At 42.8% G+C, this 16,816-nt stretch overlaps 1 protein-coding gene across 4 annotated transcripts; it reads right to left on the bottom strand.

Annotated features, from left to right (window-relative positions):
* Nucleotides 1–1,536: 1,536 nt before the first annotated feature.
* On the bottom strand, nucleotides 1,537–9,445 carry smpx (small muscle protein X-linked). Of its 4 annotated transcripts, none has more exons than XM_048541123.2 (4): nucleotides 9,201–9,445; nucleotides 7,871–7,932; nucleotides 7,641–7,727; nucleotides 1,537–1,971 (listed from the first exon to the last, which is right to left on the bottom strand). In XM_048541123.2, the coding sequence occupies exons 2-4, from the start codon at nucleotides 7,904–7,906 to the stop codon at nucleotides 1,843–1,845; spliced, it is 252 nt and encodes an 83-aa protein (XP_048397080.1). In that variant the 5' UTR covers nucleotides 7,907–7,932; nucleotides 9,201–9,445; the 3' UTR covers nucleotides 1,537–1,842. The 4 variants fall into 4 exon arrangements, with proteins under 4 accessions (XP_048397080.1, XP_048397081.1, XP_048397079.1 ...); XM_048541124.2 differs by lacking the exon at nucleotides 9,201–9,445 and adding an exon at nucleotides 8,831–9,012; XM_048541122.2 differs by lacking the exon at nucleotides 9,201–9,445 and having other exon boundaries at nucleotides 7,871–8,639.
* Nucleotides 9,446–16,816: the final 7,371 nt, after the last annotated feature.

Genomic DNA, 16,816 nt, shown 5'->3' with positions numbered 1-16,816 from the left:
TGCAGAGCTGGATGAACACAGCAGGGCAAGCAGCATCAGAGGAGCAGGAATGCTGATGTTTTGGGCATAGACCCTTCTTCAGAAATCAGGGAGGGGAAGGGGGTTCTGAAATAAATAGGGAGAGGGGGGAGGCAGATCGAAGATGGATAGAGGAGAAGATAAGTGGAGACGACAAGTCAAAGAGGCGGGGATGGAGCCAGTAAAGGTGAGTGTAGGTGGGGAGGGAGAGAGGGGATAGGTCAGTCCAGGGAGGACAGACAGGTCAAGGGGACGGGATGAGGCAAGTAGGTAGGAGATGGGGATGGGGCTTAAGGTGTGAGGAGGGGTTAGGTGGGAAGAAGGATAGGTTAGGGAGATGGGGACAAGATGGACTGGTTTTGGGATGCAGTAGGGGGAGGGAAGATTTTGAAGCTTGTGAAATCCACATTGATACCATTGGGCTACAGGGTTCCCAAGTTAAATATGACATGCTGTTCCTACAACCTTTGGTTGGCATCATTGTGGCACTGCAGGAGGCCCAGGATGGACATGTTGTCTAAGGAGTGGGAGGGGGAGTTGAAATGGTTCGCGACTGGGAGGTGCAGTTGTTTAGTGCAAACTGAGTGTAGGTGTTCTGCAAAGCAGTTCCCAAGCCTCTGCTTGGTTTCCCCAATGTAGAGGAGGCCACAATGCGAACAGCAGATACAGTATACCACATTAGCAGATATGCATGTGAACATCTGCTTGATGTGGAAGGTCTTCTTGGGGCCTGGGAGGGGGTTGAGCGGGGAGGTGAAGGGGCAGGTGTAGCACTTACTGTGGTTGCAGGGAAATGTGCCAGGTGTGGTGGGGCAGGAGAGGAGTGTGGAGCAGATAAGGGAGTCATGGAGAGAGTGGTCCCTCTGGAAAGCAGTTAAGGGTGGGGATGGAAAAATGTTTTTGGTGGTGGGGTCAGATTGCAGATGACAGAAGTATCGGAGGATGATGCATTGGATCCGGAGGTTGGTTGGGTGATACGTTAGGAGAAAGGGGATTCTGTTTTGGTTGTTGTTGCAGGAAGGCGGTGTGAGGGAAATGTAGGAGACGTGGTTGAGGGCGTTCTCGACCATTGAGGGAGGAATGTTGTGGTCCTTGAAAAACGAGGACATCTGAGATGTTCGGGAGTGGAATGCCTCGCCCTGGGAGCAGATGCGGCAGAGGCAAAGGAATTGGGAATAGGGGATGGCATTTTTGCAGGAAGTTGGGTGGGAGGAGGTGTATTCTAGGTCGCTGTGGGAGTCAGTAGGCTTGAAACGGATATCGGTTTCCAGGTGGTTGCCAGAGACGGAAACAGAGAGGTCCAGGAAGGAGAAAGAGGTATCAGAGATGGTCCAGGTGAACTTAAGGTTGTGGGGAAGGTGTTGATGAAGTGGATGAACTGTTCGAACTGTTCTCCAGCATCTGCTGTTCCTATTATCTCTAAGGCAAGACAGTGTAATTTTTCAATATCTTTAATTAAAACATTCACTTATTTAACACCATGTGTTCTAATGAAACATTATTTATCAACAGTGAAGCTTTGAATTAATAAGATTTATTGTTTAATAAATTGTAGTTATTTTATAATACAATATTTTATACTTACATTTTTAAGAAAACAGTACAAATGCCAGGCAAACACTGATTTAACAGTAACAGAAGTATCAGTAGCAAAGTTTCATTATACAACCATTATACAACGGTATGTTTATTTTACCAATACCAATAGATCTGTATAAATTGTTGGGCCATATGAGATACCCATTGCCATTCTGCAGGAGCAGAGGTGGATCAAAAGTGAAAGTCAGTGCTATCGACATTTCTGAATCTGAACCCAACTCAGTTTTATTCAAACTTGGGGACAAATTTCAACTCACTCTTGGCAGTCTGAAGTTGCTTGAGGTTGACAGCTGGCCCTGGTAACTTCACTGCTCCAGGCAGCTCTTTTTTTTCCTCTGATTTAATGCATGTCCCCTGTATCAGATTAAACAATTACTAAACTTCATAAAAGTATACAGCAACGCCTTAGCTCACACCTCGTTTTTATCTTGGTCTAAATGTCAACCTGTGAATTGTACTCAGAGCTCTACTAGCACTCTCATCAATCAGTCAAAAAGTAATGAGTCCAGTCAAGTTTTTTCAGCTTGGAATAATGTAAACCTGTGCTCTGTGGTTGCACTCTCACCTCTGAGTTGCAGCAGGTCTCCCTCTCCAGAGGAACACACTCTGAGCACAAAGCTGACATTTCAGTCCTAAACGGTGATAGTTCTCAATTTTCAGATGTGGACTTTTCAAATGGGGTGAGATTACAAAATCAAAAAAATCATCACAGTGCAGAAGAAGGTTATTCAGTCCATCATGTCTGTAGTGGTTCTCTGAGCATTTTAACTTTGTGCCAATCTACTGCATTTTTGCACTTTGTTTCCACTTAGGTAATTGCACAACAGCCTTCTCACTGCTTCGATGGAACCTGTTTCCATCACATTTCCAAGCAGTGCATTCTGTACCCTAAATAGTCACCATGTAAAAACAGTTTTCTCATCTCATTTTTCCTTCTTTTGCAAAACACTTTAAAACTGTGCTGTCTGATTTTAATCTATTTATAAATGGAAACAGGTTTCTCCCTATCCGCTCTGCTCAGGTGCACTATTATTTTGAAAGCTATTATCAAATCTCTCCTTGGCCTTCTCCTCTCTAGGGAAAGCAATCCCAACTTCTCCAGGCTATCTTCAGGACTGAAGTGTCTCATCCTTAGAACAACTCTTCTAAATTTCTCTGCTGCCTCCAATGCATTCACTTCCTTCTTATAGTGTGACATCCATAGCTATGCACAACACTCCATCTGAGGTCTAACCAGTGTCTGATATAGGTTCATCATAATCAGCTTCTCATGTACTCCATTCCCCTGTTAATGAAAGCTAGAATAGTTTATGCTTTTTTATCAGGTTTCTCTTCCTGTCCTGTCATCTTTAATGATGTAGGTACGTATACCCCAGGTCTATCTGCACCTGCATATCCTTTAGAATAGTACCTTTTAATAATTACACAGGAAATAATCTGAGATTCTTACTTTACAGGTGCTGCTTGCTAATTTTCTACCTAACTCCCTACATGACAATTGCAAGATTATCAACCTGCTTCCAATCAAAAACAACCCTTGACCCCCTCTTTCTTTGAAGACATCAGCCTCATCTTTGATGTCCTTTCCCCCTCCAAAGCCTTTGAACCATTGGTTGCCTTACAAATCCCCTTCCTTGTTTCCAGAAACCTCATATGTGAATCCTGCCAATCAGTTTTATACCCGGCCATGATGTAAAAATGAAGTTATTGAAATGATATTGAATGGAGCTGTGCAATTATCCTGTCTTTCTTCAACATCTTCTCACAATTGTTAACCTGTGTGGGACTCTGCTTTCCTGGTTCAAATCTTTTTATTCATAGGCAGAGAATTACCTGCTATGACTTCTCTTCCAATGCCCATGCCATTACATCGGTGTCTCCCAAGGAACATTTCTCAGCCCCCTCCTATTGTCATCTTCAACTTGCTCCATCATCTAAAAACACAATGTCAAGCATAACCATTGTTGACACCCAGCTCTACGTCACCAATAGCTCTCTCAACCTCTTCACTGTCTCTAAATTATCAGATTGCTTAGTGAACACCCAGTATCAGATAGCCATAACTTTCTATTAACTGTCTTTGGTCTGTGCCACAAACTTAATTCCCTTGTCACATTTCCAACTTTCTCTTTGGCAACTGTGTGCTCAGCCAAATTGTTCATAACCTTGGTGTTACATTTAACCCTAAGATGAGTTTCCAACTACATATCCACACCGTCATTGACCATCCATTTCCATCTCTGTAACTCTACTCTACTCAGTTTCCAGCTAAGTTCACCTACTGTTTAAAGCATTAATTGTTGCCTTTGTTACGTCTGCAGGTTGACCATTCTATTGCTCCACTGACTGACTTCCCATATTCTGTTTTACTGTATTAGCCATCCTATATGATGCTGCCTATAGCCTAATTTGCACCAAGTCCGGTTCATTTATCACACATGCTCACAACTCTACATTGTCTAGCAGTTAAGTAGCATTTCAATTTTAAAATTCTCCTCTAGTACTTGTTTCCACAGACATCTATGCCCCCAGCACTGTTTAATACTGCTTTGCACCCTCCTCCAGCCTAAAACCCTTTCAGATATCTGTTCTCCCAGTGAAACCTGGCATTTTGAATATTCCACAATTTAATTGTTCCACCTTAAGTGGCAATAAGCCATCAAGACCTTAAGCTCTGCAATTGCCTCTCTAAAGTTTTCCATCTCTTTCCTCCAAGAAATGCTCCTTAAAAACTATATCTTTTACCATGAGTTTTGGATAATCTATTCTAGTATCTCTTTATGTGACTCAGTGTCAAGTTATGTTTCTTCATGCCCCTGTGAAGTTAATTGGTAATTTGGTTTTATTACATTAAGGATATTATACTGATACAAGTTCCTGTTGTTCGAACAGATGATCTGATTTCTGTTGGTGGAAACTTACAGTGAGCAAATTGCCTGCCATATTTCAAGTGTTACAGTGGTGATCACAATTTAAAAATACCCCACTGTCTGTAAAACCAATTTGGGCCATTGTGAGGCCAAGCACAATGCTCTTCAAATGCAAATCTTTCTTTTGTACTGATGCACAAGTACTCTGTCCTGACATGATGCTTCATTCTGTGAAGTGTGACATGGTCTTACACAAAATTTCACAAGACAGTATTTATCAAAGAGATAAAACTTTTCCAACAAGTTAACAATCGAAGATGGATAGAAGAGAAGATAGGTGGAGAGGAGACAGACAAGTTAAAGAGGTGGGGATGGAGCCAGTGAAGGTGACTGTAGGTGTGGAGGTAGAGAGGGGATAGGTCAGTCCAAGGAGAACAGACAGGTCAAGGGGGCGAGATGAGATTAGTAGGTACGAGATTGGGGTGCGGCTTGAGGTGGGAGGAGGGGATAGGTGAGAGGAAGAACAGGTTAGGGAGGCAGGGACGAGCTGGGCTGGTTTTGGGATACAGTGGGGGGGAGAGGAGATTTTGAAGCTTGTGAAATCCACATTGATACCATTGGGCTGGAAGGTTCCCAAGCGGAATATGAGATACTGTTCCTGCATCCTTTGGGTGGCATCATTGTGGCACTGCAGGAGGCCCAGGATGGACATGTCGTCTGAGGAAAGGGAGGGGGAGTTGAAATGGTTTGCGACTGGGAAGTGCAGTTGCTTATTGCGAGGCGCGTGTAGGTGTTCTGCAAAGCGGTCCCCAAGCCTCCGCCTGGTTTCCCCAATGTAGAGGAAGCCACAACGGGTACAGCAGATGCAGTATACCACATTGGCAGATGTGCAGGTGAACCTCTGCTTAATGTGAAAAGTCTTCTTGGGGCCTGGGATGGGGGTGAGGGAGGAGGTGTGGGGCAAAAAATGTGCTTTGCTTCTAAATAAACTAATTGGCTGCACCGGTGATTTACTGGTAATGGTTAGTGTTTAAAAAGGGAAGTGAAAAACAAAAAAAAGTCACAATGGCTTTGGGGATGGGAAAGTTGAGTATGATAGCACTTCAAATATAAATCATTAGTACCGGGCAGATCTGTCCTGAGCTTCCTCCAATGGAGGCATTAACACCCAACTGGGAACACAGACAGACTCTCACTTTAACATCTCACACAAATGGTAGCATATCTGACAGTGCAGCACTCCCGCAGTATTGCTGTGAAATGTCAGCCTACATTGTGCATGCAATGTCTCAAACTCACACCCTTCTGACTCAAAGGCAGACTGAGTCATACAGCCAACTAAATGCTGATCATGGAACTATATCAACAACTAGAAAGTAGTGAAAGATTGGGAGTTGAATGTGGTATGTTTTGGATTTCGTTACAACTGCTAACTCAGTACCCACGAAGAAGAAAAAGGAAGATTTTACATCATTCTATTTGGGCAGATGGTAGGACCTCCTCATAGGTCTGTTCCTGGGCCTGGCCAGGTTGGCTTTGAACAAGCCCAGGCAATGGGCTGTTCAGTGTGTCTGCCAACTGTCTGACACTCTCCAACTGTTAACTTCATGCCAAGGTGTCCTTGGAGATGGAGTAAGCCGTATCGATCAATGTTCTTGATGCCTTTAGAGACAAGTGGGCACTGTGGGAGAATACAGTACTATAACCACTGTTTAAAAAAAAATCTTCCTTTTTCTTCTTTGTGGGTACTGAGTTAGCAGTTGTAATGAAATCCAAAACATACCACATTCAACTCCCAATCTTTCACTACTTTCTAGTTGTTGATATAGTTCCATGATCAGCATTTAGTTGTCTGTATGACTCAGTCTGCCTTTGAGTTAGAAGGGTGTGAGTTTGAGACATTGCATGCACAATATAGGCTGACATTTCATAGCAATACTGCAGGAGTGCTGCACTGTCAGATATGCTGTTGTTTGTGTGAGATGTTAAAGTGAGAGTCTGTCTGTGTTCTCAGTTGGGTGTTATTAGCTCCATTGGAGGAAGCCCAGGACAGATCTGCCCAGTACTAATGTTTTATATTTGAAGTGCTATCACACTCAACTTTCCCATCCCCAAAGTCACTGAGATTTTTTTTTGTTTTTCACTTCCCTTTTTAAACACTAACCATTACCAGTAAATCGCCAGTGCAGCCAATTAGTTTATTTAGAAGCAAAGCACATTTAGGGCAATTCAAACCATCAAATGGAGTTGAAGGGGGAAATAAAGTACTGTATTCTCCCACAGTGCCCAGTCGTCTCTAAAGGCATCAAGAACATTGATGGATACCGCTTACTCCATCTCCAAGGATACCTTGGCATGAAGTTAACAGTTGGAGAGTTTCAGACAGTTGGCAGACACACTCGACAGCCCATTGCCTGGGCTTGTTCAAAGCCAATCCTGCCAGGCCCAGGAACAGACCTATGAGGAGGTCCTCCCATCTGCCCACACCCCTCCACAGCAGCTGCCTAAAGATCAGGAGTATAGGGCTGACAATGCAACCAAAAATGCAAAAGATTTTTAAAATAATTTTAAAAGGGCTGCAATCGCTCACAACCAACAGTAATGATCCATTTACCAAAAGTGATGAAAACGTGATCATTATCACTTTGGGGTTTGTGGGACCATGATGCATAAAAATTGGCTTTGGGGTTACCTACAGCTCTTCAAAACAGAATACTTATTTATATGTTAAATACTTACGTCATTAAAAAGCGCTAAATGAACACAAACTGTTTCTTTAATGAAAGTCATGTCAGGTAGGGAAAAAAACAGGAAATGCTAGGGAAACTCAACAGACTGGCAGCATCTGTGGTGGAAAAAGTTAAGGTTTGGAGTCTGGTCTGACGCTCTTATTAAGTTATTTCTTTTATTCCTGTTAACCAGTAGCGGGGAGAGGGGTCAGTCAGTTCACTTGGCTGGACTGCTGTTTTGCGAAGCAGGTTGGGTTCAATTCCCATTCCAGCAGAGGAATGGACTTTCCTCCTCAATCTCTCCCTTTGCCTGAGGCCTGAACTATTACCAGCCCTCTCTGTCTCTCATGAAAGGACAGCGGTGCGGTCCCGGCACGACGGTGGCGACTTTACCTTAACTTTCGTTATCCAGTTTCTCACTCACCTCATCAGGTTCTAAGGTGCCCTCTTTTTTTTTGCGGGGATGTCCAGCTCCGGGCAGGAAGGCGCCCATGGGGATGTTTATGTTCGCCTGCAAAATGGATCAAACAGAACAAGCTGTTAGCGTCGCTAGAGACGGTCACCCCAAGACAGGGTAGTGACATATAGTGTGGTCACAGTGTCACTCACAGGATCCAGCGGTAACCCAACAGCTAAGAGGTGTTTTCATCTCACCTGGATGGATTTGACATTGGAGCTTCGCTTGGACATTTCGTAGAGGGAAGCTGGATTTCCCGCTGGAAACGAGAAAAGACAGTTAAACCCAAACATCCAGAATGTGGGAGCTGGAACGGCGGAGAGAACTGGAAATAACTCTCTTGCAGTAACTTTGTTAGCGGCCCCACCAAAGATAATCTTTCAGTGTCCATTTCAATGTTGCCTGGATACCGCTTAAAGGGACATCGAACATAAACACTTGAGCCTCTGTTCGCTCAGATCTGAGTGAATCTTTAATAGACACTGCAATTATATTCTCGGTGCTGAGAACATTTGAAATGATGTCTTCCCTTCGTTAAATCGCTACACCTATGAACAAGAACCCATAACACATTTTCCCTTCAGCGGGAGTTCGCGTGCTGAATCTAATTTTATGTCAGAAATGCCAATGTAGACATGATTAAGTAGAGAGCGATCAAATTCTACAGCAGTTCACATCCATCCTGTTACTCAAATCTCAGACAGAACTTAGGAATTTTATCCCTGGTATGGCATTTATTAAAAACATGGCACGTATTGAAGAAATCAGCAACTCCAAATAACTGTTCACTGAACAATGTTCACTTTCACTAAACTTCTCCTTCTGAAAACTAGTCATACAGGGACTCGAAACGTTAACTCTGCCCCCTTTCTTTTTCCCCTCTCCCCATAGATGTTGCAGAGATTTTCCAGCAGTTTTCCATGTGTGTTAATTCTTAAACGGCGTTAAATGCACTGATTGTACTGTGTTACACGGAGCAGAGGGACCAGACTGGGTCATGCATGTGATATAAGCAGGAGAATCATCTCCTAAGAATAAGCATTGGAGGCGAGAGTGGATCGCATGGGGATGAGTCACCGCCTCACAGTTTCAAAGTTACAGTCCCCTGGCAGCTGGAAGAGCGGGACAGTGGGACTGAAAAGGTCAATGTCTCTTACTTGGGCCAGGCACGTCACGGTCATAGGACTGGAGCTCGGTTCTGTGGCTCTGTCACGATGAGCGAGGTCCCTAGTCCAAATCCGAGAGGTTAAACCGGTCCAAACAAACACACACAAATCCAGGACTAGCGACAAAGAGAAGCAGAAAGTGTCGCCTTTCCAAAAGCAGCTCCCCAATTAGAACGGCCCTATCGCCCAAATCAGCTCACTTTCTGCTTGAGCTGTTTCAAGTGTCCCCTTTCACTCTGGATCCCTACAAACGGGACAACACCTCAGCCGGAATGATCAGGTTGGCTTCTCAGATGAGCCTCCCAGTTCTCGGCCACTCCATTAGACAGTGGATCGCGGGAGAAACTTTGCCCAGCCTTACCTGGAATTGGGTGAATACTGCTGCTGGCGTTTTCTTTTCTTGGCTGTTTTGTTCCCCCCCCCCCCCCCAACCCAGGCTGGCGGGATGTTAGGGTGTTAACTTTTGCCGGCAGTGGGGTCGTTGAGGGTTGAAATGATAAGAGTTTTTTTAGGCTAGACAGAAGTCGATCGAAGAAGACTGTGCATCAGTTTAGTTTGGAGGCAGATTATGAAAGGATTCCTGACGTGGCTGACAGTTGTTCCAACTAAAAATAGCGCCTGGTAGGCAGAGGCTTCTTTTTCTATGTGAGTATTTGCCCTTTTGAGTGGAAGGGTCGAATGTGTATGGGTCAAACCTCATTGAACCAGGTCTTATCAGGAAGCCATGTGTCGTCATTAAACCTCTCTTCTTCGAACTTATTCCAGAAAGCACTTTTTGTAATGTTTTCACATCTTACTAAGAATGCTCTGAACAATCACAGTAACCCAAACTGAAAGCAGGATTCTGATGTTTCAGTATGAAGATAAAGCTGGATTTTCAGTCTGAAGTAATAGTGATGAATAAAATGAATGAGGATTAGGGGATGGTGAGGATTGGTGATTCAGTCAATAGGAAATATAGGGTGAAACGGCAAACTATTTACATGCTTCAGGCAACTGTCAGCAGATGTTGCAACACAGCATTGTTTTGACCTATAGTCAGGGTTATTTCTACCTGTGTGAAAGGTGAGTTGCAAAAGGGAACACACATGCTTAGTGCATTACACCTATGGTAAACTATTCTCCCTTGCCGCATCAACTCCATAAAGCTGACTATCAGCTGTTAACATCATATGGCTGCATGTCAGCAGAGAATTTTGAGATCAGTTGTTTCATGATAAGACATACAATATGCTCCTCTTGTTTGTGCACACCTTACCAGGGATATGGTCATTTCGATATTCAGACTGATTCCTGTTCTCACTAACCACATAAACTCCTGGTCTGGCAATTCCTCACATTTAAAAATCTCAATTTTGTTCAAATTTCTGCGTGGCCTTCTGTCATTTCACCTCTGTAACATCCTCTTGCTTGATAATGTTTTCAGTCCTCTGTGTTCCCTCAAAACCTGGTCTCTTGTGTATCTTTTATCTTGTTACTGATGACTTTTGGCAGCCTGGGTGCCAAATCTGGAACTTTCTTGTTAAACACTACAAAGTCTCTGATTCTGTCTACTCCTTAATGCTGTCCTTAAGCCTTAACTTATCAAAGAAGCTTTTAATCTCAAATGTATTGCCTTCTTTGGCTCAGTATCAGATTTCATTTGATAATGCCTCTGTAAAAGCAGTTTGGAATGTTTTACGCTGGTAAAGGTAATATGAATGCAAGTAGCATAACATTTAAAAGTTTGTTTTATAGCGAAACCACACCGTAAACTAATCCTTAAAGCAGATGCAATTATCACTTTGGAAGAAGTAGGTATTTTTGGGTGAAATTCAAGTTGAAATTAACATCTAAATGCCAGAATGCTTCGAAGTCAAAGTGATCCAATAATGTAGAATCTTCATTTGGATCAGCTTGACCTGGCCTGGGTTGATCCACAAGTTATGTTTTGGCAACATGCAAGCACAGGCCAAGACACTAGTATGCACAGTTGAAGAGATTGAAAGTGGTTTGCAAGTCTGGTGGAGTGTGGTATTGACTTTGCAATCATCCTCATACTGCAGATCATGAACCACTGGTAATATGACAATATTTTCACTGTTTATTTGTAGTGATAATGCCATTATTTGAGTATTGAGGTCCAGCTTTGGCACACTGCATGTTTAGCAATGCATGTGATGGACTTTGCATGTCTGAAATTTCTACTTTTGGCCTCCAGCAATTGGTATGGCTGGAGTCACTTTGTTAATTTGGTTTTAACTTATAGTTGTGCAACAATGCAAAATAAAATTAAGACACAACACACCCATACACCAATTAGTCATCATACTGAATAGAATAATCTTACATCTTCCAACCTTGTAGCTCCGAGCAGATCCTTTGCCTCTACAGTCTCTTGTCTGTTATTAATCATCCAGCAGAATTTACGAACTTTCGCTATGTGTTTGTATCAGAAGGCAGTGGGTTCAAGCCTGAGTGTACAGACCTGAGTTCATTATCTAATCTGATTCATTGCTATGTACCGAGCAGCTCCTGAACTGTCAAAGCTGCTGTATTTTGGCTGAGCCTTGAAACCAAGGCTCTGTCTATCCTCTCAGCTGGAATAAAAAAGATTCCATTGAACTGTTTCAGAGGAGAACATGGGAGTTTTCTCCAATATCTTCTTCCTCAACCAACAGCACTGAAATAGAAACAACTGAGTGTGGAGCTGGAAGAACACAGCAGGCCAGGCAGCAGCGGAGGAGGAGGAAAGTTGATATTTCAGGTCAGGACCCTTCTTCAGAAATCTAAATAGACATCTTTTCATTGTTGTATGTGGAATCTCGGAGGGCACTGAAAACAACAAATGCTGGAGATCACAGCAGGTCACATTGCGTCTATGGAGACAGAGCAAGCCAATGTTTTAAGTCTGGATGATCCTTCATCTATGTCACCTTGACTTGAAATGTTAGCTTGTTTGCTCTCTATGGATGCTGTCTGACCTACTGTTGATCTCCAGCATTCGTTCTTTTCTGTACGGATTCTGGCATCTGCAGTAATTTACTCTTACTGAGCGTGCACGAGATGGCTGTCATGTTTTTTTGTATTAAAGCAGAGATGTATATCAAATGCATTGAGATTTCCTGGAATTGTAAAACACATATTATAAATTTGAAACAAAAACAAAGTTGCTGGAAAAGCTCAGCAGGTCTGGCAGCATCTATAGAGTTAACATTTCGGGTCCGGTGACTTCCTCAGAAAATTTGAGTCATTTCTTTCACTTTATCGCCTAATGGATGTGTTGTTCATAAATCAGATTATCTTTCAAGTTTATATTCGTATAATTCTATATCATTCCAGACTACACATGATCAGAAAAAGATTAAACCAACATGACGGTTGCAAGACGCTTTCAAATTCATGCTACTAAATTGCTAAGTATACTTTGGGATAATAGCCTCCTGCTCAGATACAGACCATTTCGCAACTGACTGTGACTTCACAGCTCATTTAACAACTGTCCTTAGAACCTGCTTCCTATGAGACAAACACTCATGTCTAAGTCCTCCCCATTGTAAAATGAACAAATAATCCGGAAAAATATGGTATCTGCGGTGGACACAACAGTAACTCTGGATGATATGAAAATTGTTGCATCTCCTGCCTGTTGTCATGAGCCAGGCTGTAAATGGCAACGAGTCTGACAAAATCCGGCCATCTAAAAGATCAGAGATAATAAGGTGTGGAGCTGGATGAACACAGCAGGCCAAGCAGCATCAGAGGAGCAAGAAAGCTGACATTTCAGACCTAGAAAGAAGGTTCTAGACCCGAAACATCAGCCTTCCTGCTCCCCTGATGCTGCTTGGCCTGTTCTGTTCATCCAGCTCTACACCTTGTTATCTCAGATTCTCCAGCATCGGCAGTTCCTACTACGTCTAAAATATCAACTCGTTGCAGCTCGACAGAAATGACAGAAAGGCAGAGCTGCCAATTGGGACACAATCATTGTCATATTTCTATGACTTCTTATCATTTGTATATTTATAATGCCATGTCCAGTGCAGGCGTGAAGTGTTACATTATTTTTAAAATCTATTTTTAAAATGGACACAACAACTTTTACAATGGCTGCCAACATGGCATGTGACTTTGGCAGTATCAGCTCCAGGCAAGACCTGAAAAAAAAATCAAGAAAATATTTCATTAATAATGAGCAATTCCCAACTACTTGTGAAATTCACAAGCCTTTTTGTTAAGGATGAGCTGTAAACAGGTAGGATTACAATACTCCAGCCATCTCATTTCACCTAAGACAATAGTGAAATTGAAACTCAATGAGTGTTAGACAATTACAAAATAAGTCACAGTGTATTGTGTACTTTCATCGTATTGTGATGGGTCCTTATCTCAAACACAAAGAATTTTACTGTCTCCAAAACTGTGAAAGGATCAACACTGAAAGTGTAAGGCCAACCTATTGCCTCATTTGAAAGGAAGACTTTGAAGCAAACTCACTTGAGTATTAACCTCTCAGCAATTCTACCACGAGAAATGTCGCAGTTTACTAAGAATACTCTGCTTTTACCAGACCTTCAACTCAACTAAAACATTAATTCAGCTAAAGCTTGCTATTGAAGAGATTGAAATCAATACAGCTTGAAATTGTACATTTTTCTTCTCAGCAGCTAATTCTCCTATGATACCGTATGAGACATTTCATTAAAATGTCTGAGGCACATGGATGATAACAAATTCTCTTCTTTATTTTTAAATTGATAAAAACATGCTGCTGGAAATGATCTAAATCGGAACAAACCACCTTAGCTCCACACATAAAAATACTTAGATCATGAACACTATGGTTATGACGAGAAAAAATCTTATAGCCTTTAAATATTATGAGGATGCTGTTTCTGCAAACACTGTTAGCAGAACTTACCCATTCTCGGTGTTTTGTTGAGTGGAATTCATTACACCTGTGTTTGCCATGGCTCAGAGCGATCTACCTCACATTCCCTTTCACTGTTCACCTCATATATGCAACCAGGCTTTTGTGTGCCTTTTGTTCAGCCTCAGGGGCAGGAGCGCTCACTGCTGCTGAGACCTTCCAGTTTTCTTGCCTCTGGCCACATATTTAAAGCCCAGCTGCCCACTACTTCAAATGCTGCAAGCCAGAAAAGACCCTATACACTTGAGCCTCCAGATTCAGGACATTGCCTGGAGGCAAGGAAGGCTTACTTGTCACTTCATGTCACTTGGAGAGGAGGATGGTCAGTTTTCCATTCCAAGGCCACAGGAGTCCACACTATTAGACCATGGCAGCCTGCTCACAAATTGTAGCCTGGGTCTGTACTGTGTCCCTTGAAATGCCCAACTGTGCAGGATGAAGGTAAATGATCTTCTGTGGTCTGCAAGCGTAAGTGTCCCCATCTTCTCCTTGCTATTTAACACTCAAAGGACTGTTGCTCACACTGACTGTACCATTGAGCATACCTCACATCAAAGTTCATGGATTACAACTGTGTACCATGTCCACTCAAAGCCTTTCACTTACCTCATCCCTGCCCTCTGCACCATTATTCGGACCCTGGTATTTAATTTTATTTCAAATAATTCCCATCAATCTCATGATGTTTTTCCAATGAATACACTTGCCCATCTTACTGTTAGCACGTTCAGACTGATCATACAAATTTCAGTCTTTACTAAATCTAGAATCTTGGTCGCTAGTTTGCAATTCTCCTTTTCAAACTGTATGGATGCAAAGTCCTTCTTGACATTGAGATGAAAACGTCACATTTTCCACCATGAGATAGTAGGAACTGCCGATGCCGGAGTCTGAGATAACACAGTGTGGAGCTGGATGAACACAGCAGGCCAGGCAGCATCAGAGGAGCAGGAAAGCTGACGTTTCAGGTCTGGACCCTTCTTCAGAAATGGAAAGTGGAAGGGGGCTCTGAAATAAATAGATGGGGGGAGGCAGTGATCAAGGTGGATAGTGGAGCAGATAGGTGTTAGAGAAGACAGACAGGTCAAGGAAACGGAGATGAAGCGAGTAAAGGTGAGTTTAGGTAGGGAGTTGGTCAGTGAGGAGAGAGGGTCAGATAGGTGGGGGGAAAGATGAACAGGTTAAGGAGGCGGGTCGAGAGGCGGTGCTGGTCTTGAGACAAGGTCGGGGGAGGGGAGTCAGGATTCTTGCCTGTGAGTGACAAGAGGCCTATTAACAGGATTATCGCCTGTTATCACACTAAGAACAAATTCATATCACATCATTAATAAGCAGGCTCATGTTCTCACACAGAAATGACCCCACGCCCCGCCCCTGCCCCCTCCCACCAATAGAAACTAGATGCCTGGAACTTCCAACATGAGTACTTGTGTGATCCCAACATGCCATTTGCTTGTTCAAATCTGCCTTAGATGCCAATGCTACATTGGCAGAGGGCACAAGCACTTCACAATCCACCTTAGGGCAGTTCCATCAGTTTGCTGTCTCCACATGTATGCTGTCTGACCTGCTGTGATTTCCAGCATTGGCTGTTTGCAGGACAGATTCCAGCATCTGCAGTAATTTGCTCCTACAACTCCGAGGAAATGCTGGGTATGGACAGTACTTCGATTGTTGTGAGCAACCAGAAAGGATTGTAGTCAGAAAGAACATGTACATAGCAGGTTAATAGGGTAGTTAAGAAGGCATATTGGACACTTGCCTCTAATATAAGAGCAGAGAGGTTATGCTGGAACTGTACAGGTCTTTGATTGGACCACAACTGGAGTACTGTTTGTAGTTCTAGTTTTCACACTATAGGATGTGATTGCACTGGAAGGGATGCAGGGGAGATTCACCAGGATGTTGCCTGGGACGAAGCACTTTATCTATGACGAGATGCTGAATAAGATTGGGTTGTTTACTTTGATGCAATGAAGTTTGGGCAGCGGCTGGGGGAAGTTACCAGATAAAGGTGTATAAGATTATGAGAGGCATGGACAGAAATAATGGAAAGCAGCTTAGTCAAAGGGTCCATGACAAGGGGCATACTTTTAAGGTGAAGGGCATAAACTTTTGATGTGATTTGAGGGAAAAAAATCACCCAGAGTGTGGTGGAGATCTGGAAAGCGCTACAAGGGTGGGTGATTAATGTGGGTGACCTCACAACCTTTAAGAAGCATTTGGACAAGCACTTGAAATGTCATAAGTTTTAAGGCTATGGGCCTAGTGCGAGAAAGTAGGTCACATCCATTCTTTGGTTAATTCCTCAGGGAAATGCCTTGACCAATACAGCCAACTTGCTAACCACTTTCCTCTCATACAGAATAAATATTGTTTTCCCTTGTTTTATATTACTTGGGAATAGTCATGATGATTTCCATAAATAAAAGTTTTAACAAAGCATGAAATATTTGGCCACGACCATTCGTTCTGCAATGCTTCTTGTGAGAGTTCAATATTACTACTCCAATGCAATGTCAAAGAATCTGTGGAGTTTAAACCATTCTTTTCCAGGGAATGGCTTGACCCAGAAGAGTCAATACACCAGATCTATTCTCCTATTATTCCAAGCTGCTTTCAGAATAAGTGTGATCTTTTAACTTTTAAGTATGGTGTACATTTCACTCATGTCTTTGATATGTCAAATTCGTTTTAAACTAGTCAAATCTCCGGCACACCATTTAAGACAAAGGAATTTATTGTAAACATATGAAAACTGATGGTACAACAAGCAACAATATCAACTCGAAATAACAATGTGTAGAGCTGGATGAACACAGCAGACCAAGCAGCATCTTAGGAGCAGGAAAGCTGACGTTTCGGGCCTAGACCCTCCATCAGAAAATCTGAAAGTAAGATTCTCAATCAGAAAAAGAACAATATCATCTCGTTAGTTTCAGTCATTTAGGATGAGCCCAGCCTCCCTGCGGTTTTGAGCGATGCCCTGCTCAATGAGGATTCAGAGCTATGTGAAGTTTTCTCCGGCCCTGCTACTCTTACTCCTTGTTTCCTGGGGGACACTCAAG

The sequence above is a fragment of the Stegostoma tigrinum genome, chromosome 12 (assembly GCF_030684315.1).
Source record: "Stegostoma tigrinum isolate sSteTig4 chromosome 12, sSteTig4.hap1, whole genome shotgun sequence".
NCBI classification, from domain to species: Eukaryota; Metazoa; Chordata; class Chondrichthyes; order Orectolobiformes; family Stegostomatidae; genus Stegostoma; species Stegostoma tigrinum.
The sequence above is the reverse complement of the archived record's forward strand: the minus strand, read 5'-3'. Positions and strand labels throughout refer to the sequence as shown.

Coding starts and splice junctions, on each gene's coding strand:
- smpx (XM_048541122.2), bottom strand. CDS start 7,966: ATGTTTGGGTTTAACTGTCTTTTCTCGTTTCCAGCGGGAAATCCAGCT. Junction 7,728..7,870: donor CCAATGTCAAATCCATCCAG/GTGAGATGAAAA, acceptor TCCATTTTGCAG/GCGAACATAAACATCCCCAT. Junction 1,972..7,640: donor GCACCTTAGAACCTGATGAG/GTGAGTGAGAAA, acceptor AATCTGATACAG/GGGACATGCATTAAATCAGA.